Below are 23,240 nucleotides of genomic sequence, written 5' to 3' on the forward strand. Positions count from 1 at the left end.
CTGTCCTCTTTTTAACTGCTGCATCTGGAGTTTCCAAGCTGCAGCCAAATCAGTGCGGGGCGGGGTGGGGGTGGGGGTGGGGGGGTCTGCCAGGCGCCCCCTCTGCAGTCGGGGCCCGGCGGCAGCCAAGCGAGACCCCGCGCCCCGGGCCGCTTCCCTGCAGCGCCTTGGCGGCCCGAAGGGACCGACTGCCTGGCCTGCCGCCAAAGCCCCGCGGCTCGCGGCTCCCCCGCTAGCATTGACTCACGAAGCTGCCTTCTACTGAACCGGCCCCTTGGTCCAGCGAAGTCAGTATCGTCCACTCAGGCCGGCAGCAGCTCTCCAAGGTATCCGCCAGGGGACTTTCGCATCGCCTACTTGCCTAGTCCAGGGGCCGGCAAACTCGTTAGTCAAAAGAGCCAAATAGCAACAGTACGACGATCGAGATTTCTTTTGTGAGCCAAATTTCTTAAACTATATAGGTAGGTACACTGTTTATTAACTTAATAAACTTTAATTAAAGTTTTAAGTCTTAATTAAAGTATAGGTACACTGAATAAAACTTGATATCATACTTAATAGTGATCTTATTTATTGATAAAAATTAAATTGTAAGTCCCTGCCATTTCCCCCTCCCCGTCTGGAGTCCTCATCTGGAGGCCTGGTCTACTGTCATAAAAGCCTATTGGTAGACCTGGCCTCCGGCTGAGTCCCATTGGGAGGCCAGGTCTACCCATTGGCTTTCTTGGCAGTAGACCTGGCCTCCAGAGGTCCATAGAAGCCAATTGGTAGACCTGGCCTCTGAAGGGGGACTTTTCCCCTCCTCGGAGTCCAGGTCTACCGCCAAGAAAGCCAGTGGGTAGACATGGCCTCCCAATGGGACTCAGCCGGAGGCCAGGTCTACCAAAGGAAGCCCGCCCGCCCAACAGCTGATAGGTGGGGGGGCCAGGAACCGCCAAGCCGCCCGCCCAGCAATCGCGCGTTTAGAGGGGAGGGGAGGCTTTAGCCTCCCAACCATTGAGACCAAGGGAAAGGGGGACCCGGCCATTCTCCACGGCGGGGGGGGGGGGAGAGAAAGCATGTCCGCTCGCCCGCTCTCTCTCTCTCTCAGGCACGCTGGCTCCGCAGCCCGGCTGCCGGCGCGAGCTGGCGCAAGAGCAGGGGCTCCGAACCAAGTTCAGAGAGCTGCACTCAACGGGCCAAAGAGCCGCATGCGGCTCGGGAGCCGCAGTTTGCAGACCCCTGGCCTAGTCCATTGAACTGGAGAAGCCGGGGATTGAACCTGGGACCTTTGTGCATGCCAAGCAGATGCTCTGCCACTGAGCCACAGGCCCTCCCTGTCACTATTGTCTACTCAGGCCGGCAGTGGCTTTCCAGGGTCTCAGGCAGGGGTCTTTCACATCGCCTACTTGCCTGGTCCCTTGAACTGGAGACGCCGGGGTTTGAACCTGGTACCTTCTGCATGCCAAGCAGATGCTCTGCCACTGAGCCACGGCCCCTCCCATAGCTTAGGGGGAGACTCGCCGAGAGGGCTCCTCCTGGCCGCCGTCGCCAGCCCCGGACATCGCTTAGGCCGAGCGGGAGAAGAGGCCGCTGAATTTCGGAAGTCCCCGCCGTGCTCCTTTGCTCCTGGTCGAGTCACCCCCACAGTAACCGCAACGAGGCAGGACTGATGTTTGAACGCACACGTTGCTCCAGCCTCCTGTGGGAGTCCAGAACGCCTGGTGAAACACGTTTGAATGCGAGACAGGAGTTGCTGTTGGCTGCTACACGCCGAGTCTTGATTCGCGATATACGCATAGTTAAATTGTGGAACTCCCTGCCCCAGGATGTGGTGAGGGTTGCCAACTTGGAAGGCTTTAAGAGGGGAGTGGACATGTTCATGGAGGAGTATTCATGGCTACTAGTTAAAATGGATACTAGTCATGATGCATACCTGTTCTCTCCAGGATCAGAGGAGCATGCCTGTTATATTAGGTACTTTGGAACACAGGTGGGATATTGCTGCTGCTGCAGTTGTCTTGTTTGTGGGCTTCCCAGAGGCACCTGGTTGGCCACTGTGTGAGCAGACTGCTGGACTTGATGGGCCTTGGTCTGATCCAGCAGGGCTTTTCTTATATTCATATGTCCACGGTGGGTCATTGGACCAAGGGAAATAAAGCTTGGTGATGCCTCTACCTCATTGTGGGCAAGAGGGAAGGTAAAAGCCCTCTATGCAGACTCAGAGAATCTCTTTTTCAGTGTAGCCTATGAGTGCCCTTTTCCAGCCCCTTTCTGTTTTACCTAGGGTTGCCAACTGCCAGGTACTAGCTGGAGATCTCCTGCTATTACAACTGATCTCCAGCTGATAGAGATCAGTTCACATGGAGAAAATGGCCGCTTTGGCAATTGGACTCTATGGCATTGAAGTCCCTCCCCTCCTCAAACCCCGCCCTCCTCAGGCTCGACCCCAAAAACCTCCCACCGGTGGCAAAGAGGGACCTGGAAACCCTAGCTTTACCCTCCTCTCTCTAGCCTTGTAAGATGCCACAGCTCTGGCTGATTGCCCAACCTAATACTACTAGGTGATTGAAGCAGAGAATAGGGCAGATAGTGTGTATGTATGGTGGGGTGGGGGGGAGTCGCTGCTGCTCCTGTATGGTATGCCTTTTAGTCTGGAGGTGTTTCGAAATAGGTGGGACGGCAGCACCACAAACCTGGTTTCCAGTCCCCTTGAGCTGCGGTCTTGTTCCTTCCTGGTATGAACCTCTAGTGTGCTGATGCGCAGCGGCTCATGCTGATGAGACCTGCTCCAGATTCCCCCTCCAAGTCTAGGACAGCAACAGTTCAAGAAGCACAGTGGCGCTTCAATCATGTGCAGTACCAGTGGGACACATACTTCACTAGCGCACCTGCCCAGGAATTAAAATCACAGGGAAAGGCCCTCCGGACTGTCCCATCAATCAAAGAAGCTTGTCTGGTGGGTACACGAGACAGGGCCTTTTCAGTGGCAGCCCCATTATGGAACAACCTCCCCAGTAAGGTGTCCCCCAGTAACAACCTCCTCACTTGCACTCTTTAAAGGTAAAAGTAGTCTCCTGTGCAAGCACCAGGTCATTCCTGACCCATGGGGTGACGTCACATCCCGACGTTTCCTAGGCAGACTGTTTTACGGGGTAGTTTGCCAGTGCCTTCCCCAGTCATCTTCCCTTTACCCCCAGCAAGCTGGGTCCTCATTTGACCGACCTTGGGAGGATGGAAAGCTGAGTTGACCTTGAGCCGGCTACCTGAAAACAACTTGTCGGGATCGAACTCAGGTCGTGGGCAGAGCTTGGACTGCAGTACTGCCGCTTACCACTCTGCGCCACGGGGCTTTAGGAGGTAGTCAAAGATTGTTTAGGACTGTATTTGGTTAAGTTTAGTGGCAGTCCTGAATTGTGATTTTGAATTTTGGTTTTTATGTATTTTATTTTATGTACTTTATGTTGTCAGCTGCCTTAAGCTCCATAAAGAAGAAAGGCTTAAATAAGTAAATAAATAGTACCCCCACGTGCTGCTCAGAAAGTAAGGCTTGTGCTGTACTGTCTATTTAAACACGAGGCAGGTTGAGTTAAAGCATTTCCCTTGTGCACCTCTGCATGGACTTGGTGCCTTTCAACCTGTGCAAAGGTTGCAGCCCAGTTTACAGCAATCGCCGAGCCTATGAAAGGTCTCCCTGGGAAATGCCACCATCGGGGTTAAATCAGACCTTGGTTGACTCTCAACAAGAGTGAACGTGATATAAGCCTAGATCAAACCTGTAAAATGGAAGTCTTGGGAGATAGGGGGGAAAGCCACTGACAGCAGCTGGGAAGAAGAAAGATCCCCACCTCCCCTTGTGCTTCCCCGTTCCCAACCCCCACCCCAGGAAGCCTCCTGCAAGTGAAGCAGATCTGCTTTGCTTTGGCTTCTGCAGGTCTCAGGCCCCCTCTCTGGTTTTATCACATGAACACATGAAGCTGCCTTCTACTGAATCAGACCCTTGGTCCATCGAAGTCAGTATTGTCTACTCGGACTAGCAGCGGCTCTCCAGGGTCTCAGGCAGAGGTCTTTCACATCACCTGCTTGCCTAGTCCATTTAACTGGAGATGCTGGGGATTGAACCTGGGACCTTTGGCATGCCAAGCAGATGCTCTACCACTGAGCCACAGCTCCGAGCCCAAGATGAAGAGGGGAGGCTGGCTGCTGATATGAGGAAGATCTGCTGCTCTCTAGTGGCAACTCTTTCGCTCAGGGGTTTGGCAGCACAAATGCCCAGCCTCACAGCCTTCGGGCAGGGTGAGGACCAGAGGTCAGGAGCACCCGGGCCAGGCTATGCCTTGCTGTAAATGGGAGCCTGCTGGCTCTCTGCTCCTGAGTCACAGCCCCTCCAAAGAGGGCCCTGGGAGCAGTTCTGCCCCAAAGACCGCTTGCCTGACATGCCCAGCCCTGGCACAGGCCCCAAAGGCATGATGGTGCTCTGACACCCATCTTACGCTGCCCTCCGGGCTATCTGACTTGGCTGCCTCTGGCAAAAACTGGCAAGCGGGGCCAGGGGTGGGACTGAAGCGGTGGGGTCAAGGAGAAAAGGAGATGAGCATGGCCCTGCGCCTTGGTACAGGAGGCTCCATCCTCCGCTCTGCATCTTCTGTCACTGCTCTCAGAAGCCCCCCCTCCCTCCGCGGTTCTCCTCCTTGGCACCTGCCCCAGATGAATCACAAGGGAAGCTAGAAACCCCCTCTCCCCTCCCCAGCTTGTGCTACCTGAGCGGGCTGCCTCAGCCAAAGCCTACTCTTAGCCCAAGCAGTTCCAGCTCCAGAGGGTAGAGGACGCCAGGTTGTCTGTAGCCCCTGTCAGATCCAGCTGTGTTCCGTTAAACCCAACATCTAGTCCAGACGCTTGCCTGTTTTCATTTATTGCACCAAGGTCCCACCTGCCCCTACAGCAACTGAGAAACAAAGACCCGATTCAACATTTGGGTTGGGGGTGGGGGGGGATAAACTATGCAGAGGGGAACGCCTCCCTCTCCCCACACGCGGGCACTTTCCCTGAGTACAGCATGCCTACAGCCCTCTGGGTCAGGAAGGGCCAATGCTTTGAACCTGATCAGAGACAACCCACAGGGGGGTGTTTGCACTAGATGGGGGGTGGGGGGGAAACCAGCCACCCCACCGCCAGTATTTTGAGTCTCTGCCAGTCTGTTTCCTGTGGTGTGGCACCCTCTGGTGGCCAAATACTGCCAAGTGCTGATTTGCCTCCGTTTGCAAAAAGCAGCAATTCTCCTTTGTACCATTCAACGCTCCTGCCCCACACGGGACCCCTGGCGAGGAGCCTGTGTGTCGTTGAAGCAAGGGCTCAGGCAGGGCAAAGTTTTTTGGGGAGGGTCACAGCAAATGCTTGTTGCGCCTGGGGATGATCTTCCGCACCGTCCTGCGCTCTGAGATATTTCTCTTCACCTTGATGTCGGTGGGCGGCCCGTCCGCGTTCAGGGAGGGGCTGGAGTGTGACTTTTTCAGGCCGGGATTCTCATCCTCGGCCCCGCTGGCCTTCCGCAGCTGTGCCTCCCACTGGTCCAGATCCTCAGTGCCGCTGCTGAGCTTCACCTCCAGCAGCCTCACGTACGTCTCGTACCGCCGTTTCTGCGTGAGACAAAAAAGGCAGCTGGAGGAGAAAGTGCTGTGGCCAGAACTGATCAGACACCCGGAGGGACTGGGAAGGAGAGGGCTTTTACCAGCATTGAGATGCAGACTCCGGCAGCTGGCCACTCCTCTTGTCTCCCCCACCACACACTCCCGTACTCTTTCCCACCCTTGAAGAAGGAGGAGTTGGTTTTTATATGCCGACTTTCTCTACCACTTAAGGAAGAATCAAACCAGCTTACAATCACCTCCCCCTCCCCACAACAGACACCCTGTGAGGTAGGTGGGGCTGAGAGAGCTCTAAGACAGCTGTGACTAGCCCAAGGTCACCCAGATAGCTTCATGTGTAGGAGAGGGGAAATAAATCCAGTTCGCCAGATTAGTGTCCGCCACTCATGTGGAGGAGTGGGGCATCAAACCCGGTTCTCCAGATCAGAGTCCACCACTCCAAACCAACCGCTCTTAACCACTATACCACGCTGGCTCTCTAAAAGCAAGATTGCAATGAATATCCATGATTTTATGATTTGGGGTGCAATAACTGCATATTCGGAATTCCAGAGAGGAATCTTGCAAACTGTCACAGTTCTCTGAGCAGACAAAGCGGTGAGCTGTTGTGTAGGCGTTGAACAGAATGGTGAAGGATGCATAATAGCCCCTTACTGGGGGTGCCAAAAGGGGTGAAGGGCTGGAGGCAAGTTTTCAGGGGCCATGGTCACCCTGGGGGCCCTTGGAGCTAGGCAAGGTCATGTGGTTGGTTTTCATAAAATGTTTGGGTTGGATCTGGGTAGTGGCTTTTAGCAGCTCTGCAACAGCAAGCCATTTAGCCTGGGGTGGGGAAGAATAAATTCACACCCAGTTAATTAGGGCCGCCAACAAGGGATTTGGGAACTCCTACTTTGTGGCAGAGACACATTCACTTTTGCAAAGAACTGTTCTGAACAAGCAATGTTACCCCTTTCAGCCAGGTGGAATTTTTACACTGAAATAACCTGGCAGGTTTCACAGACCCTTCTGAGGGGTCCTTTCAGACTGTCGTGGGGTGGGGGATGATGAAAGAAGGCAACCACACCCTATACTGAACAACAGCTTTGTAAGGCTCTGCCACTGGTTCTAGGAAGCGCTCTCCCACCATGGCCTTCACACACCTCATACAGCAAATACTCCTTCTTGAGATGATACTCCTCCAGGTCCCGGCTACGCCCACGCTTGTCGGGGAGGTTCCGCTGATGGTCTAGGAGTTCATCCGAGACCTTGTCCATCCAGTCCTCGTGGACCAGTTGCTGATCCTCCTGCAGCAACAGAAATGGACTGTGATACCCTCTCTCACCCAGCTGATCTGCTCCTCTCTAGACCCTTTGATGAGCAGGGGTACCAGTCAAGGAAGGAGAAGGATGTCACTGGATGTGCTGGAATGAATCTAAGCTGCATCCCAACCTCTGAGGCAGCTGGGCCAGCCTCAAGAAACACCAAAGAAGGCCCCAGTGCTACTCTGCAGGGGGCCTCCTTGACAGGCTCTCCTGGCCTGGATTCTCTTCTTCCTCCTCTCATTTCTGGTTTAACATAAGAACATAAGAACATAAAAAAGGCCCTGCTGAATCAGACTAAGGCCCATCAAGTCCAGCAGTCTGTTCACACAGTGGCCAACCAGGTGCCTCTAGGAAGCCCCCAAACAAGACGACTGCAGCAGCACCATCCTGCCTGTGTTCCACCGCACCCAAAATAATAGGCATGCTCCTCTGATACTAGAGAGAATAGGTATGCAGCATGACTAGTATCCATTCTTACTAACAGCCATGAATACCCCTCTCCTCCATGAATATGTCCACTCCCCTCTTAAAGCCCTCCAAGCTGGCAGCCATCACCACATCCTGGGGCAGGGAGTTCCACAATTTAACTATGCGTTGTGTGAAAAAATACTTCCTTTTATCTGTTTTGAATCTCTCACCTTGCAGCTTTAGCAGATGACCCCGTGTTCTAGTATTATGGGAGAGGGAGAAAAGCTTCTCCCTGTCCACTCTCTCCAAACCATGCATAATTTTATAGACCTCTATCATGTCTCCCCTCAGCCGCCTTCTTTCCAAGCTAAACAGCCCTAAGCGTCTTAACCACTCCCCATAGGACAGTTGCTCTAGTCCCCTAATCATTTTGGTTGTTCTTTTCTGCACCTTCTCAAGCTCTGTAATATCCTTTTTTAGGTGGGTGACCAGAACTGTACACAGTATTCCAAGTGTGGTCTCACCATAGATTTGTTCAAGAGCAGTATGATATCAGCAGTTTTATTCTCTATTCCTCGTCTAATTATGGCCAGCATGGAATTTGCCTTTTTTACAGCAGCCGCACACTGGGTTGACATCTTCATTGAGCTATCCACTTCCACCCCAAGATCCCTTTCTTGGTCTGTTGCTGCCAGCACACATCCCATCAGTGTATATGTGAAGTTGGGATTTTTTGTCCCAATATGCATCACTTTATACTTACTCACATTGAATCTCATTTGCCATTTTAATGCCCATTCTTCCAGTATGCAGAGATCCTTCTGGAGCTCTTCACAGTCCGATTTTGTTTTAAACACCCTAAATAATTTGGTGTCATCTGCAAACTTGGCTACTGTACTGTTTAACCCCAACTCCAGGTCATTGATGAACAGGTTGAAAAGCACCGGTCCCAACAAGGATCCCTGAGGCACCCCACTGCTCACATCCCGCCATTGGGAGAACTGACCATTGATTCCTACTCTCTGCTTCCTATTTTTCAGCCAGCTCTCAATCCATAAGAGGACTTGTCCTCTTATCCTGTGACTATGAAGTTTGCTTAGCAGTCTTTGGTGGGGGAATTTGTCAAAAGCTTTTTGTAAATCCAAATACACAATATCCACAGGCTCATTCCAGTCCACATGCTTATTGACGCTTTCAAAAAACTCTAATAGGTTAGTGAGACAGGACCTACCCTTACAGAAGCCACGTTGGGTTTTGCCCAGCAGACCTTGCCCTTCTATATGCTTGACAATTCTATTGTTAATAATGCTTTCCACTAATTTACCGGGAACAGACGTTAAGCTAACTAGTTTGCGTGTTGGGCACTTGGCATCAGTGCCTGTGGAGAGGGCTGAGTATCTAGCTATCACATTTTTATCCCTTCCTTTCTCCAAGGGGACATACATGATTCTCCTGTCCTCCCAATAGTCCTGTAAAGTAGTCTCTGTGTGTGTTAAGTGCCGTCAAGTCGCTTCCGACTCATGGCGGCCCTATGAATCAATGTCCTCCAAAACGTCCTATCCTTAACAGCCTTGCTCAGATCTTGCAAGTTGAGGGCTGTGGCTTCCTTCATTGAGTCAATCCATCTCTTCTTGGGTCTTCCTCTTTTCCTGCTGCCTTCAACTTTTCCTAGCATGATAGTCTTTTCCAGTGACTTGTCTTTTCATAATGTGACTAAAGTACGATAGCCCCCGTTTAGTCATTTTAAGCTGGAACGTGTCCAGAGGAAAGCAACAAAGATGGTGAGGGGTCTGGAGACCAAGTCCTATGAGGAAAGGTTGAAGGAACTGGGTATGTTTAGCCTGAAGAGAAGAAGACTGAGAGGGGATATGATAACCATCTTCAAGTACTTGAGGGGCTGTCATATTGAAAATGGTGCCGAGTTGTTTTCTGTTGCCCAAGAAAGTCGGACCAGAACCAACGGGTTGAAATTAAATCAAAAGAGTTTCCGTCTAGACATTAGGAAGAATTTTCTAACAGTTAGAGCGGTTCCTCAGTGGAACAGGCTTCCTTGGGAGGTGGTAAGCTCTCCTTCCCTGGAGGTTTTTAAGAAGAGGTTAGATGGCCATCTGTCAGCAATGCTGATTCTGTGACCTTAGGCAGATGATAAGAGGGAGGGCATCTTGACCATCTTCTGGTCACTAGGTGTGGGGGGGGGGGGAGGTAGTTGTGAATTTCCTGCATTGTGCAGGGGATTGGACTTGATGACCCTGGTGGTCCCTTACAACTCCATGATTCTATGATTCTATGATTTAGCTTCTAGGGTCAGTTCAGGCTTGATTTGATCTAGAACCCACTGATTTGTTTGTAAAGTAGACTAGGGTCAGATAAAATGACTGGCCCAAGATCATCTAGTGATCTGGGGCCATTTACACAGGACTGTTTCCCTCGCGGTCACCCTGCCAATTGCTCCAGAGTTTTGATTATGCATGCCCTTCCCGACTGTCAGAGGTCACCTTGCTCTCCCCATGCATTTTGACCATGTTTTCCGGAGGCTGTTTTTAGCGAGAATCCGGAAAACATGGGCAAAACACATGGAAACATGCGGGGAGAGCGAGGCAACCTCTGAGGGTTGGGAAAGGCACGCACAATAAAAAAACAAACAACCAGAGCAGTTGGTGGGGGGTGACTGCAGGGAAACAGCCCTGCATTAATGGTTCTAGTCCAACAGGTTCTAGTCCAACAGACAAACCACTACACTATGGTCTCCCAGGTTCTAGTCCAACAGACAAACCACTACACTATGCTGGCTCTCAAGAAACACCCGTTACACATACACACACGCAGCGCCCTTCAGCTCACCAGGGAGTTCTTGCAGGTTGCTGTTGGGAGGATCGGTCGAATAAATTTCCGTTGGGAGCCCACTGCTGCTGGGAATGGTGGGGAGGAGAACATGGCAGCCACAAGGTTGATGCGGGAAATCCATGAATTCATTTCTTCTGGAGTCCTGGGGAAAAGAAATGGGCATCCTAAAACCTCCCATCTATACACCAAAGCCCCAAAAGCCAATGAAGTGGGGCTTCAGTATGGCAGAAGGGAGCTCAAGACCTCCCATGCCTCTGCAAGGAGTTATTTTGCTGTTGGGTAAACCAACCCTCGGCTTTTTCATCTGTGAAATGGGAACAGAGTGTTGCTGTAAGGACAAGACCAAGATGCTGCATTTTAATATGCAGCAGAAACAATGCACAGGAATAAAATCATAATGACTAGTGGAGTTTTAAAGCCCAACACTCATTTTGGGCTTCTCATTCTAGTATTTCCCCCTAAAGAAGTTCAACAAGATTTTCTAGTTTTATTGAAAGAGCCTAACGTCAAACGTTCAGCTCTCTCCAGCAGCCAGCAGCAGCATGGGATTGAAGAATGAAGAGATGAAACTCATCAGATTTTTGAATTCGTTTTAAGGCAATGGAAAGACCAAGCCTGATTTAAAACTGTTTGCTCTACACTTGCAGAACCAGCTGGGAGGGGGATAACAGTATTTACTACTGCACGGTCCAAAACTAGTATTCTCCCCTCTGTGAAATTGCCCCACAGGGTGGATAGAAAGTCCTCTGCAGGACTAGGAGAAGGAGGTATACAGAGCAGGAACTGGGAAAGAGTGGCCACCTTTTGACCTGGAGACATACTTATTCCTGCTTTCTGCCCCAGATATGGTGGGAGGTGACCTCTGCAAGGAGGAAGGAGGGTCATTTGCTGAGCCCCTAGCAATGCCTAAGCTGCCCCAGAGCCCAGGGATACCCACGGTGCTTGGAAGAGGAAGACATGCCAGTCAGCAGTCTGGAGCCGAAAGACATTGGGCCGCTTGGTGTATTTGCTGGCTCTCTCCGCCAGGGCGTGATGCACCCCGATGGGCTCCTCTGAGCTCAGAGTATCAAGCCGGTTCTCATCCTGTGGAGGAAACAGAAGCAAAATGAAGGGAGCTGATCTAGTACTCAGGTGCCAGGCTCAGCAGTCAATCTTCTGCAGAGGGCTGTGTTTTGTGCACCGAACATTCCAGGTGCAGTGCCCCAGATTTCCCATTAGCAAGGCTTAGAAAGGCCTAAGACCCTGCCACTCGCAGTAGATGGCACTGGGCTAGGTGTATGGTTTCAAAATAAGGACCTTTCCAGGGTTTAGATACATTTAGCCAAGGAGATGCTCTGAGAACCTCCATTAAAGGTGTGCCAGAAGGGCTGTAGCTAAGGCCTGGAAGCCAGTGCAGGGGGTCCTACTGGGTTGGCCAGGGAGACCAGCTCCTTGCTATAGCATCTCTGGAAGATGTGGTGTCCCCAGTATTTCCAGAGGACAAAAGGAAAACACTGCCTAATAGCTCCTACCCAGGAACAGTACAGCACAAAAGCAAACTCGGGCACCGTGCAAGCCTCGTGCACTTCCACATCAAGGCTGAGGTGGCCAATGTAAAGAACGTCCCTCCAACTTGGCCCTGTGATGTGACATGCTTGTTCCTGGTGGGCCTCACCTGTGAATCTCACATGGCTTCTCACCAGGGCTCTGTGGCATACTGAGACATGGGTACGTCACAGTTCTGGCCCATGAGCGGGCACGATATGAGGAGAATCACCAGGAGCTTGAGCCTGCAAGTCCTTTGCACCCAATGGCTGCCCAATGAGTCACATCCTACCTTGAAGAAGTAGAGCACCATCCCCTTCAGCACAGTGTGGAACGTCTTCCAGCCTCTCTTCCCCCATGGGGCTGCAAAGGAGAAAGAGGGTGGGGTTGGATCAGCTCCCTGCATCTCTGAAGGTCTGGCTTCCCCACGTTCCAGGGGTCAGACTGCACGTGACGTTGAGAATATATGAACGGACCCCCGTACTGTAATTTAATCTCAAAAAGCAGCCAGCCAGGGAGTGGTGGGGGTGGGGGAAAATATGGGTTGGGGTTCCAGTAAATTAAAAAAGACCAAGACGCTGTCTTTTTACTTCCTGGGGCGTCAAGCATTTGGGAAGAGTGGAGGAAGATTTAATCCCCCCTCCATTCTCCAGCTCTGTAGTCCCAAATCCATACGTCTCAGCAGCTTTTAAAAAAAACTAAATTACACATTAGAGAATCCCATCATGGATTCCCACCATCACATAGACGTTGGGAGCTTGGCAGAGGAGAGCTCCTTCAGTTGAGAAGCTTTAGGGAGAGGTAAGAAAAAGAGGAAACAAAGACATCAGGTCCAGGTTCCCAAGATATCTTGCTCTGGGCAACTGGGCTCAGGGAACCACAGACAAGGATTAGACACCCCCCCCCCCAATTCTATGCAATCTTGCTCACGGTCCTGACATATAATGCCATGGCTCTTCATGCACCCTGATCCAAGTAGGCCTGGGGAGGGCATGATATTGCTAGCTCACAGTGAGGGATCAGCCCTCACCTTTTTTGCCGTCCGCTTCAGCGTGCACCTTGCGAGTAAGGAAGCCCTGATGGTACACTTTAGCCCCAGGATCATGGGACAGAGTCAGGAAAGGATTGCTTTTCTTCCGGAAGGATCCAGTGGATGGGGGCATCAGGGTGCTGGACATCTCTTCCTCATCCCTGCAGGGAAGACATAAAGACTTTTTTTTTAAGGAAAAAAACTGGACTAAGTACAAGTTTTACAATAAACTTCAGCAATAAAACCACTTTGCTGACATTTCTGGCAACTGCCACTGTCAATCCATTAAAAATTCTAGTTGAAGAATCATATTAGCAGATTATAGATGAGCACATCTTTATGCACCTCTAAAGCCTTTAGGGAGTTTTCTTGACAACCACCCCTGCCAGGTGTACATTTCTACTGGCAGCGCTGCTGGTCCCAGTGGAGGATTTGGGAGGGATTTATTTGTTTAGATATTCATAGACTGCTTTTGGCCTCAATGGAGATCCCAAGTGGCTTACAATAATGTTCTCCCCTCTTCCATTTTATCCTTTAAACAACAACCTTGTGAGGCAGGTTGGCGGAGGAATACTGGCCCAAGATTGAGTTTCTGTGGCAAAATGGAATTTGAACCTGTTTCTCCTAGACCCTGGTCCAACATTCTAACCACACTGAAATTAGTGGCATCATCCTCTAGGGACTGAGGAATGGACTGGCACCATGCACCTAGCTGGCTAGATTATCTCAGAGCCTTGAATGTGGAAGAAGAGGAAAAGGAAGAGGAGGAGTTGGTTTTTATATGCTGACTTTCTCTACCACTTAAGGAAGAATCAAACCTACAATCACCTTCCCCTCCCCACAACAGACACCCTGTGAGGTAGGTGGGGCTGAGAGAACTCCAAGAGAACTGTGACTAGCCCAAGGTCACCCAGTTGGCTTCATGTGCAGGAGCAGGGAAACAAATCCAGTCCACCAGATTAGCCTCCGCCAGTCATGTGGAGGAGTGGGGAATCAAACCCGGTTCTCCAGATCAAAGTCCACGACTCCAAACCACCGCTCTTAACCACTACACTATGCAGGCTCCCCAATCAATGATCCATGACCCAACTTTGATCCCCAGTTGTAATAATCCCCACCAGTGTCCCCAACTCTTGGAAGAATCCCTGAGCTGACACCCATGATCAGGAGAAAAGAGGTTTTAGAAATGGACAGGTGTGTGTATGCTTCCATGCTGGACACTCTGAAAAAGAACTTTATGCATTTACTGTGCCACCTTCAGGCAGGGTCACACCCTTCTAAGCGCACTGAAGCCAATGGGCTCTACTTAGGAAGGCACTAGTAGAGGATCAGGGCCATCTCTAGTCCAGCCACATCACACAGCTCTCCTGATGGGGTGTTTGCACGGGAAATCCTTTGCACAGCTCTAAGGCAAAGGGCCATCCCATCACAGGGGCAAGTGTGCAAAGTGAAGGGAGACTGCTTTGGCTCTTCGAGAAGGAGGAAGTGGCAGCAGCAGAGGCTGAAACCTCCAGGCAGGCGGACAAGCAAGGGGGTGCTGTAATGAAAGATTCTTATGCTTTAGGGAGAAAGCAGATCGAGCCCTGGGTGAGTTTTCAACTGTAAACTCTGTTAAATGGAGATGAGCAAAGCATATAAGCTTCTCGGATTGGGGGGTGGGCACTTTCATTAGAAAGTGGCACACACGAGGTCTCATGGTAAGTAATAAATATGTAAGGAGCACCGTGAAAGTTTTCATGCACTGGCATAAAAACTATGCATAACTCACAGGTGGATTACTGGCAACTGTTTTTCATGACATGGAGATAAACAACATCACATGGCAAATAACATCCCATAAAGCCTCTACTAAAAGGACAGGATTTTTTTTTTTCTCCAGGCAAGTCAGCAATTTTGCAGATACCTCCTGCTGATCTGCGGCTGCAGCAGCAGTTACTACTACCAGGCATTACCTTCTTGATCACCCCATCTGCTTCTCCCTCCCCAGAAACCTACGCAGCAATTCTGTCTCCTTAATCTCCTGCCCGGAGAGACAAAGTGTTTGGACCAGAGAAAGGAGATCGTTGCATATGTTTTACTTTGGTGGGTAATTCAGATTTGCATCAAAATTCTTTAACAGTATTTACATTTTGTTGGAGTAAGGTTATACTAGAACATCTAATCAAGGTCAGGATAAGTCAGGAATTCTAAACATGGTAAATAAAATGCTGTAAGATCAAAGTGTACAGCATTTAATAGATAGATAATTATGGCATAAGATCAGTGGGACCCTGCAGAGTGAACTGGTCTGATCTGACAGAAGTGTTAGCTAATTTATCAACTGGAATTCATCCTAGAAGGTTAAAAGAAGATCACACATAAGTAACAAATTAATAATAAATAGTGGGGAAATCTGTAGATGGGTAAAGGAAGAAGTGTTACGTCAAAATATTGTGTAACAATGGAAACACTGAGGGGAAAAATGATGGCAAAATTAAACACGAGATCAGGGGACAACATCTAAGTATTAATAAACTGTTGGAGACTAGGGAAATACCTGAAAATTTGGAAACAGAGCCAGGCTAGCATATAAATGAACAGGTGGGAAGAATGACAACATTTGAGGCTAACATTACAATCCTAGGAATGCTTTATTGAGAGTAAGCCCTATTGAATAGATCTCAGTAGGTTTCTAAGCAAATTTTAGGATTGCTCCCTCAATGACAGAAGTAAGAAAGAGATTAAGGACAAAGTAGAAACTGTCCAGAAGCCAGGAAAGAATACAGACGAACTGGTAGGCAGGTAGCAGATAACATGCTTCAATAGAGCCAGCGACTATTGCTCGCAGGCCTGCAGGCCCCTCAACTTGGGCATCCACTCCCTGCCCATCATTGTTTCCAAGCATCTTCCCAGCTTCCAGCCCTCAATTTGCCTTGCAAATTTTCTGTCTCAATGTTATGAGAATCTACGCCTGTGCTTGACAACCACCAGAGGGCCTAAATAAAGACCACACAAGAAACTATTTATAAGGGAATCACATCTACCAGTCTGTGGGGCCAGGAAGATCCAAGAAGACAAAAATATTCCCTCTCATTCATCCATCTCTTTGCCACAATGCCCTAAAAATGTCCAAACACTTTTGAACTTCAGAAGCCAAAGTTTTGGAGAGCCAGTGGGTTTCCATGCAGGATCAAGCCTCCCCCCCTTCTTTGTTTACCATAAAAAGGACAGGCTAGGGTCTTGGTCTCTCTCCCTGTCCCTTCCACCCTCCTTTGACCTAGATCCTCCCCCATCTTCCGTCTTAGGCCACGCACAACATTACTTACACAGCCCATTCCAGTTTTTCATTGCGGATGGAATAATACAGCACCTGGAGAGAAAAAGTTGGGATGTTAGCTTTCCCCCCACATCCAGGCCTGCATACCCAGGACGTGCTTCCTTCAAGAGCTGCCAGCAGTTAGCAAGGCAGCTCCTGGAATCCCAGCCCCACAGAGCCTGTCCCCAGGGATGTACAAGTTTCTAAGAAGGAGAAGAGTTGTTTTATATGCCGACTTTCTCTACCACTTAAAGAAGAATCCAACCGGCTTACAATCACCTTCCTTTCCCCTCCCCACAACAGACACCCTGTTCGAGAAAGCTCGAAGAGAACTGTAACTAGCCCAAGGTCACCCAGCTGGCTTCATGTGTAGGAGTGGGGAAACAACCCGGTTCAGGAACAACCCGGTTCACCAGATTAGCGTCTGCCGCTCATGTGGAAGAGTGGGGAATCAAACCCAGTTCTCCAGATCAGAGACCACTGCTCCAAACCACAGCTCTTAACCATGACACCACGCTGGCTCTCCTCCTTCTTGTCAACCCTGGCTGTTGTTTTACAGGGAAAGAAACTTCCAGCACTCATGACTCCAGAAAAGCATTTGACCAGCTTTGGATAACAAGAGCTCAGACGTTTAGAGAGCTTTGGACCTTTTCTTGTGGCTCTGGGCCCCTGTCCTCCAGGCCCAGGGCACTGTTCCCCACCTACCTCCCACCCCCATGGTGTGTGTACCGCCTGCGGCGCATGTACCTTTAATTGTTCTTTGCGGAAGTTGCTGCCGTTGTTCATGCCCTCGAGATTGGCCACAAAAGCTTGACAAGTCATGCTCCGGCCAATATTCTGCTATCGCGAGCGGGAAACAGCAGGGGGACATCCAGATAAGAAAAAGAGAAAGGGACACATCAGGCTGAAGGGATTTTGGCATCTATGTCATGCCGCCCACACGGGACACCCTCCTCCCCTTCCCTGCATGCAGGCATGACATGGAAGACCTGAAAACCATCAGCCAGTAGTGCCCTAAAAATGTGTTGCTTTCCTTTGCCCCACACAATACGGTCCCTCCTCCACAATATGGCCATCAGCTAAAACCTGAACCTCCCAAGAAGCCAGCCTCAACCTCACGGGTGCTAAAGCCTCTCCCACACAGCAGGTGGCCATGCCTGAATTCCAGATAAAGTACCCAGAGATAAACACACGCCCTGCCCCCCCTCCCCTGACCTTACCTGCCCGTGCAAGTCAGTATTGAGGAGCATGATGGCACAGGTGAGGGTGTGCACAGCATCTGTGGGAAAGAGACAGGTGCTCAGAGAAAGGTGTAGGAGACAACCCCCCGTGCTCCTCCTCCAGAGGCGAAAGGAGCCTCTGTATTCGTCCCATCCTAGATGACAACTGTGCAAGCGTGGACAAAAGGGAGGGCAGGAGGCAGTGGGCCTAACCCTGTTCCAGCACTTCTAACAAACCAATCTTCTGCCCTGTTCATTTTCATGGTTTACTGTAACCAGTATTGGGTGCTGCTCATTATCCTGTGAACCCAAATGATGAGACAGGATGAGCATGCTAAGGAGAGCCCTTTGGAGAAGGCTCCTGTTTTTTAGGGCTGTGCACATTTTGTCCCACCCTACAATCAGCAATGAGCAGGACCAACTTGATTATAAATAACATAAATAAATAAAAAGGAACTCCAAATGTTTTAAGCTCCAAAGGTTTTGCCAAGCAGGTTGGTGGCATTTCCCTGCTGCAACAGCCTCCTGCCTTGCACTGCAAACTGCTAATTTCCCCTTCAAACTCTTATGGGTTGAGGCTTTGTTTCCTTCCCTACGCTAAAGTCACATTGACTGGAGAATGGAAAACGAGTGAGATGTGGGCTGGCTTGCAGCTCCCGTGAGGAAAGAGCTAGGCTGAAAGAGGTGCAGTGGAACACAGGCAGGATGGTGCTGCTGCAGTCGTCTTTTTTGTGGGCTTCCTAGAGGTACCTGGTTGGCTACTGTGTGAACAGACTGCTGGACTTGATGGGCCTTGGTCTGATCCAGAGTGGCTTTTCTTACGTTCTTATGTAAAGACTCAGCCGCTTTGGAATACGTGTCAGTGAGGGAATGCCACTGCATAAAGTTTCTGCATGTGACTTTTTAAGCAAATGGCAGGCAATAAAAGATGCCAGCATGGTCCACCATGCTGCAAGGCACTCGCAAGAACACAGTGCAATGCAGAGGAATTCAGGAGGAACTACAAAAATGTGCTTGCATTGCCCCAAATGCTTATGCACCTAAAGGTGTGTGTGAGTTTCAAGGCAACATCGGGGTTTGTGCCAAGGTTCCTCACTCCCTGCTGTACCACAAGCTCTCAGGGTCCTGCTTTCGTGCTTGGGTGATAAATCTGAGCAATGAGATACAACCTGGAGTCAGATCCAGCCCTCCCAACCAAGAACTGCAATGGTATCACCCAGAGCACGGTGCAGTGCATGAACTTCCCCTTGGGCAGGGCAGACCTAGCCCACAGTGAATGTCCCTTAACAGGTATTTAGGTGCCTTACCAGGTGTGAGAAAGGCCTCGGGGTTGCACGAGTGATAGCGCTGGGAGAAATGCCGGAGGATCCTCTCCCGTTCCTGGGTCTCCCCTGTAAGCACAAAAGCCTTCAGGAACAACCTGTCAACAGGAAAAGGCAATGAAAGCCCAAGAATGAGTTGTGGAATAGACAGATGTGAGACGCAAGGGGGGGGGGGAGGCCAGCTATTTTCCCCATGGGGCTTGTTTACGTGAGCAATTAATTATCTTGAAATAATAACCCCTCAATCTGCTTCCATCTCTGATTGCTTTACATGACTAGGAAGACAATCCAAGACAAACCAAAACCCTAGGGGAACGTGCCAGTTCCCCTCCTCACAATTATCTGTGCCCATCCCAGCATCCAGCAAATTGCATTGGGTATATCATGGGTGGGGAGGAGTTCAGGATACTCTCTCCCCCATGTTACATTTGTAGCCCAAATTCCCTCCATAGAGGTCAGGGTGCATACATGGTTCTCCCCCGCCCCCCAGCTGTTTTATCTTCACAACAACCCTACGATGTATCGTGAGAAAGAGAGGGATTGGCCCCAGGGCAGCCAGCAAGCAACATGACAAGAGGGAGGAAGTGAACCTGGGTCTCCCCAGCCATAGTCCAACACTCTTAACCATTACACCGCACAGGCTCTCTTTCGGACTGGGTCTCACAAGTCTCTCTGGGCACTACCTGTTCCTTCAGCCCCTGCCCAAAAGGGCAACTGAAGAGGCCAAAGTATAACTCTTCCCTCTCTCCCACAGCAGCTCAAGCTCTAATTGTGCCACCCCAGGGAAATGGCTTGCCTCATCAAGGAGGAGGAGGAGTTGGTTTTTATATGCCAACTTTCTCTACCCCTTAAGGCAAAATCAAACCGGCTTACAATCACCTTCCCTTCCCACAACAGACACCCTGCGAGGTAGGTGGGACAAAGAGAGCTCTGACAGAGCTGTGACTAGCCCAAGGTCACCCAGCTGGCTTCATGTGTAGGCGTGGGGAATCAAACCTGGTTCTCCAGATTAGAGTCCACCACTCTTAACCACTACACCACGCTGGCTACTGTTCTCCTGCAGGGCTGGAGGATCTTTACTCTCACTAATGGGAGGGGGACGGGACCAGAATGACTCTCTCTCTCTCTCTCACTTAGGAGAGTACATCTCTTTGCCTGACAGATAAAATGGCTCCCCCCTTCCCAGACTCACTTTCAGTAAGGGACAGTTTTTCCTTCCCTCCTTGGATGCTGACTCTTTCCCCGTATGTCCCCATGTGCCAACTATGGTCCTCAGGTTTCTACCTATAGGGTGTACCTGCTCTAAAGGTAGCCTTCCTGGCATCAATGACAGCCCAACCATGCTTTTTTTCTACAGCAGCTGTCGCCTTATGGACTGAGTGCCCTGAGGAGGGAGGGGAGGCCGCTGACTTCAGAAGTTTTAGAATTCATTAGAAAATCTTCAGAGGTTTTCAGGAGACATTGCAAGGCTGTTTTATTTGTTCGGGCCTTTAATGAGACATTCGCTACTGGCATTTTCTTGGGGGAAAGGCTTAACTGGAGTTTTATCTACTTTGTATGTTTTTAAAATTTGGAATTGTAAGCCACCTTGAGCCACAAGGGGAAGGCGGGGTATAAATACTTTAATAAATAAACTAGGAACACCATCATCATAACTCATAACATCTCTTCATAGGTAAGACCTAGTTCTCCATTACCCCATGTCTCCTCTGAAACTCTCCCATTCCCTTTCATTCCACTAACAATCTGAGCCATAGGGACAGGAATGGAGTCTTGGTAGCCTTCCGTCCGATAATGTGAAGGATTTCTCTGTCACATTATGGCCAGTGGGGTGGAGCACCAGATTGAATCATACCAAAGAAACAGACATTCCTGTATCTGAACACATGAAGCTGCCTTCTACTGAATCAGACCCTTGGTCCATCAAAGTCAGTATTGTCTACTCAGACCGGGAGCAGCTCTCCAGGGTCTCAGGCAGAGGTCTTTCACATCACCTACTTGCCTGGTCCCTTTAACTGGATATGCCGGGGTCTGAACCTGGGACCTTCTGAATGCCAAGTAGATGTTCTACCAGTGAGCTACAGCCCCTCCCCAGAATTTACTGGGAATCCAACTTTGGGGGCAGGGGCTGTTGGCCTCCTGGTGCTGCTTGGTTCCACTTCCTGTGATGTCTTAACAGGTTTTTGCCGTGCTGAGCCACTGAACAGAGCCCTGGTGAGCTAGAAGCTGGGACTCTTCGTTTGCATTTCCTTGTCTCATGGGCAGCTTCACCCTCCGATCCAGCCATCCCTTACCCCTCCTCTTCCCAAAGAAGGCTACAGAATAGGTGCCATGACGGCCCCTCAGCTTCCCCACCGCTATTACCTCCATCATGTCCTGCCTCAGTTCTACTGTTAAAGCATAAACACAATCCCATGGAAAGAAGCGTTACCTCAGAGCTTGGTCCAGAGTCAGTCCGCTGAACTGAAAGAACGAGAGGTAGGCCTCGGATACCATCTGGCTGAATTCATTGCTGGGGACAAACACATGGAAAGAGCAGGGAGATTCAGGAAAGGTATATTCCAGCCACAGACTTCGCCAGCTCTGCAGTCCCAGCCCCCAATGGTCAGTAGGGGCACTCCCAACTACTTGGGACATTTCTAATCCACTTCCTTTAGGCCTCCCACTTCCTAAAACAAGAACAAAAAATGGTCCCCTTCAAACTGTACCTCCCCGCTCACTCCATCTAGAGGGGCACTAAATGACACAGGAAAATGTTACCTTCTGTATCCAAGGGACAAAAAGGTCACTCTTCCGTTACGGACTCTAATCCACTTTATTTGTTTGCTTATTTACCCTCATTTTATGTATCCTTCCCATCAAGAGCCTCCTGAGGCAGTTTCCAGATTAAAATCAAACGCTAAGCCATAAAACCCCATAAAGCCCCACCTGCAGTTTGCAAAAGACGACAGCAGTAAACAGCTGAGAGAATCAGCAGCAACAGCTCTAAAACGGCAGTAGTGAATGCCTCTGGAAAGGGGAAAGGGAGGGGGGAAGGGGCCAGCCCCCCAGGGAAGCGGATTCCATAGTGCTGGAGTGACCACAGGAAAGGGGGGTGCCGGTCTTGCCTTCATCTGAGATAGGATGCTGATCCCTGAAGAATTTCAGGAGTGGAGCCCTCTCCAGCTCTGGAAATTCCTGGAGATTTGGGGGTGGTGCCTGGGGAGAGCAGAGCTTGGGAAGGGGAGGGAGCTCAGCAAGGACGTGACACCATACAGTCCACCATACAAAGCTGTCACTTCCTCTACGGCAGTGATCCCAAATTTTTCGGGCCACTGCCCCTTGGATCCACAAGCTCAACCCCAGAGCCCCCTACCCTACCCTATAAAAAGCACTAAAGAAGATAAGAACAATAAAATTTCGAAACAGTAACGATTAACTGAACATCTATTCAAAAATCAAATTAAAACTTTTTAGTTGAAATTTATTCAACGGAACTGATTAACTTGATCCAGTGGTACCAGCTCTTCAAAGTCTGATTTTTTTTTTTTTATAATTTCCACCAAATTTGCCAGCATGGTGCCATAGCTTGATCTATTGTAAATTAGTGAACAACACAGTTGAAGGGGCCCACCTCTAGCACCCCCTGGCTGCCCCCTTGCCTCTTAGTGCCCCCCTAGGTAATCCCACCGCCCCCTAGGGGGTGGTACTGCCCACTTTGGGAACCACTGCTCTAGGGAATCTAAACTTCACAGTCTAGAGATGATTTGTAATTCTGGGGAAAAGCCAGGCCCTGCCTTGAGACTGGAAGCCCTAGAGGGCTTATATGGGGCCACATGCTGCCACAGAACCTGCGGACCTAATCCATGAAGGTGAAAACCAGGACCTTGAATTGAGCTTGGAAACTCTTAGGTACATGGCACAGTTGTTGGGGCACCGATGCTCTGTAGTTTCTAGACAGCCTTCAAAGACAGCCCCATACAGAGAACATTACAGCAGTCTAGCCTATATAAGCCCCCAAGATTTGAATGAAAATGGCAGTATCTTTTGGTGCTTGTCGTAGGCAGATCAGTCTAAGTGCTAAAAGCTGCCCGTGCCCACAGTTGTTATTTAAGGTTCCTGCAGCAATGCTGAATCTCGGAGCACCCCCAAGCTATAAACTGAATCCTTCAAGGAGTGCGCAATTCCATCAAAAATAAGCACTGGACAAAAGTGGACAGTGATGCACTGAAAACCTGACAGGTCCAGGAGCAGAAACTAAGTCATGCTGCCCAACTCATTCTTTCTTGGCTGAGTCATCCACAAAGGCAATGTGGGTTCCAAAACTCTGAACCCTGACTGAAATGGACCTGGATAGTCTGCTTCATCCAAATGTAGCTGGGCCAACCAAAATCGGAGACTGATCTATAATTATCTGGGTCTGTGGTGGTGAAGGAAAGTACCACCAACTTACAGCCAACTTATGGTGACCCCACACAATTTTCAAAGCAAGAGACAAACAAAGGTGGTTTGCCATTGCCTGCCTCTGAGTAGCGACTCTGGTCTTCCTCGGTGGCCTCCCATCCAAGTATTACTAAGTCCGACCGTGCTCAGCTTCCAAGATCTGACGAGATCGGGCTAGTCTTGGCTATCCAGGTCAGACCAGGACACACAACTGATTTCTTTTTCCAGCAAGGATCTAACTTCTGCCTCC

The 23,240-nt window shown here is 50.0% G+C and overlaps 1 protein-coding gene across 1 annotated transcript in view; it reads right to left on the bottom strand.

Moving 5' to 3' along the window:
* Positions 1-5,317: 5,317 nt before the first annotated feature.
* PSD4 (pleckstrin and Sec7 domain containing 4) overlaps positions 5,318-23,240 on the bottom strand; it is a 36,458-nt gene continuing 18,535 nt past the window's right edge. The window contains exons 6-16 of the mRNA XM_056861014.1: positions 21,000-21,080; positions 18,554-18,666; positions 17,247-17,305; positions 16,774-16,863; positions 16,037-16,080; positions 12,732-12,892; positions 11,994-12,064; positions 11,115-11,260; positions 10,175-10,319; positions 6,764-6,907; positions 5,318-5,615 (exon numbers count right to left, since the gene is read on the bottom strand). Of these exons, the coding sequence (XP_056716992.1) occupies positions 5,361-5,615; positions 6,764-6,907; positions 10,175-10,319; positions 11,115-11,260; positions 11,994-12,064; positions 12,732-12,892; positions 16,037-16,080; positions 16,774-16,863; positions 17,247-17,305; positions 18,554-18,666; positions 21,000-21,080 (1,309 nt within the window). The 3' untranslated portion in view covers positions 5,318-5,360. The remainder of the gene's footprint in view (positions 5,616-6,763; positions 6,908-10,174; positions 10,320-11,114; positions 11,261-11,993; positions 12,065-12,731; positions 12,893-16,036; positions 16,081-16,773; positions 16,864-17,246; positions 17,306-18,553; positions 18,667-20,999; positions 21,081-23,240) is intronic.

The sequence above is a fragment of the Euleptes europaea genome, chromosome 14, assembly GCF_029931775.1.
Source record: "Euleptes europaea isolate rEulEur1 chromosome 14, rEulEur1.hap1, whole genome shotgun sequence".
In the NCBI taxonomy this organism is placed as follows: Eukaryota; Metazoa; Chordata; class Lepidosauria; order Squamata; family Sphaerodactylidae; genus Euleptes; species Euleptes europaea.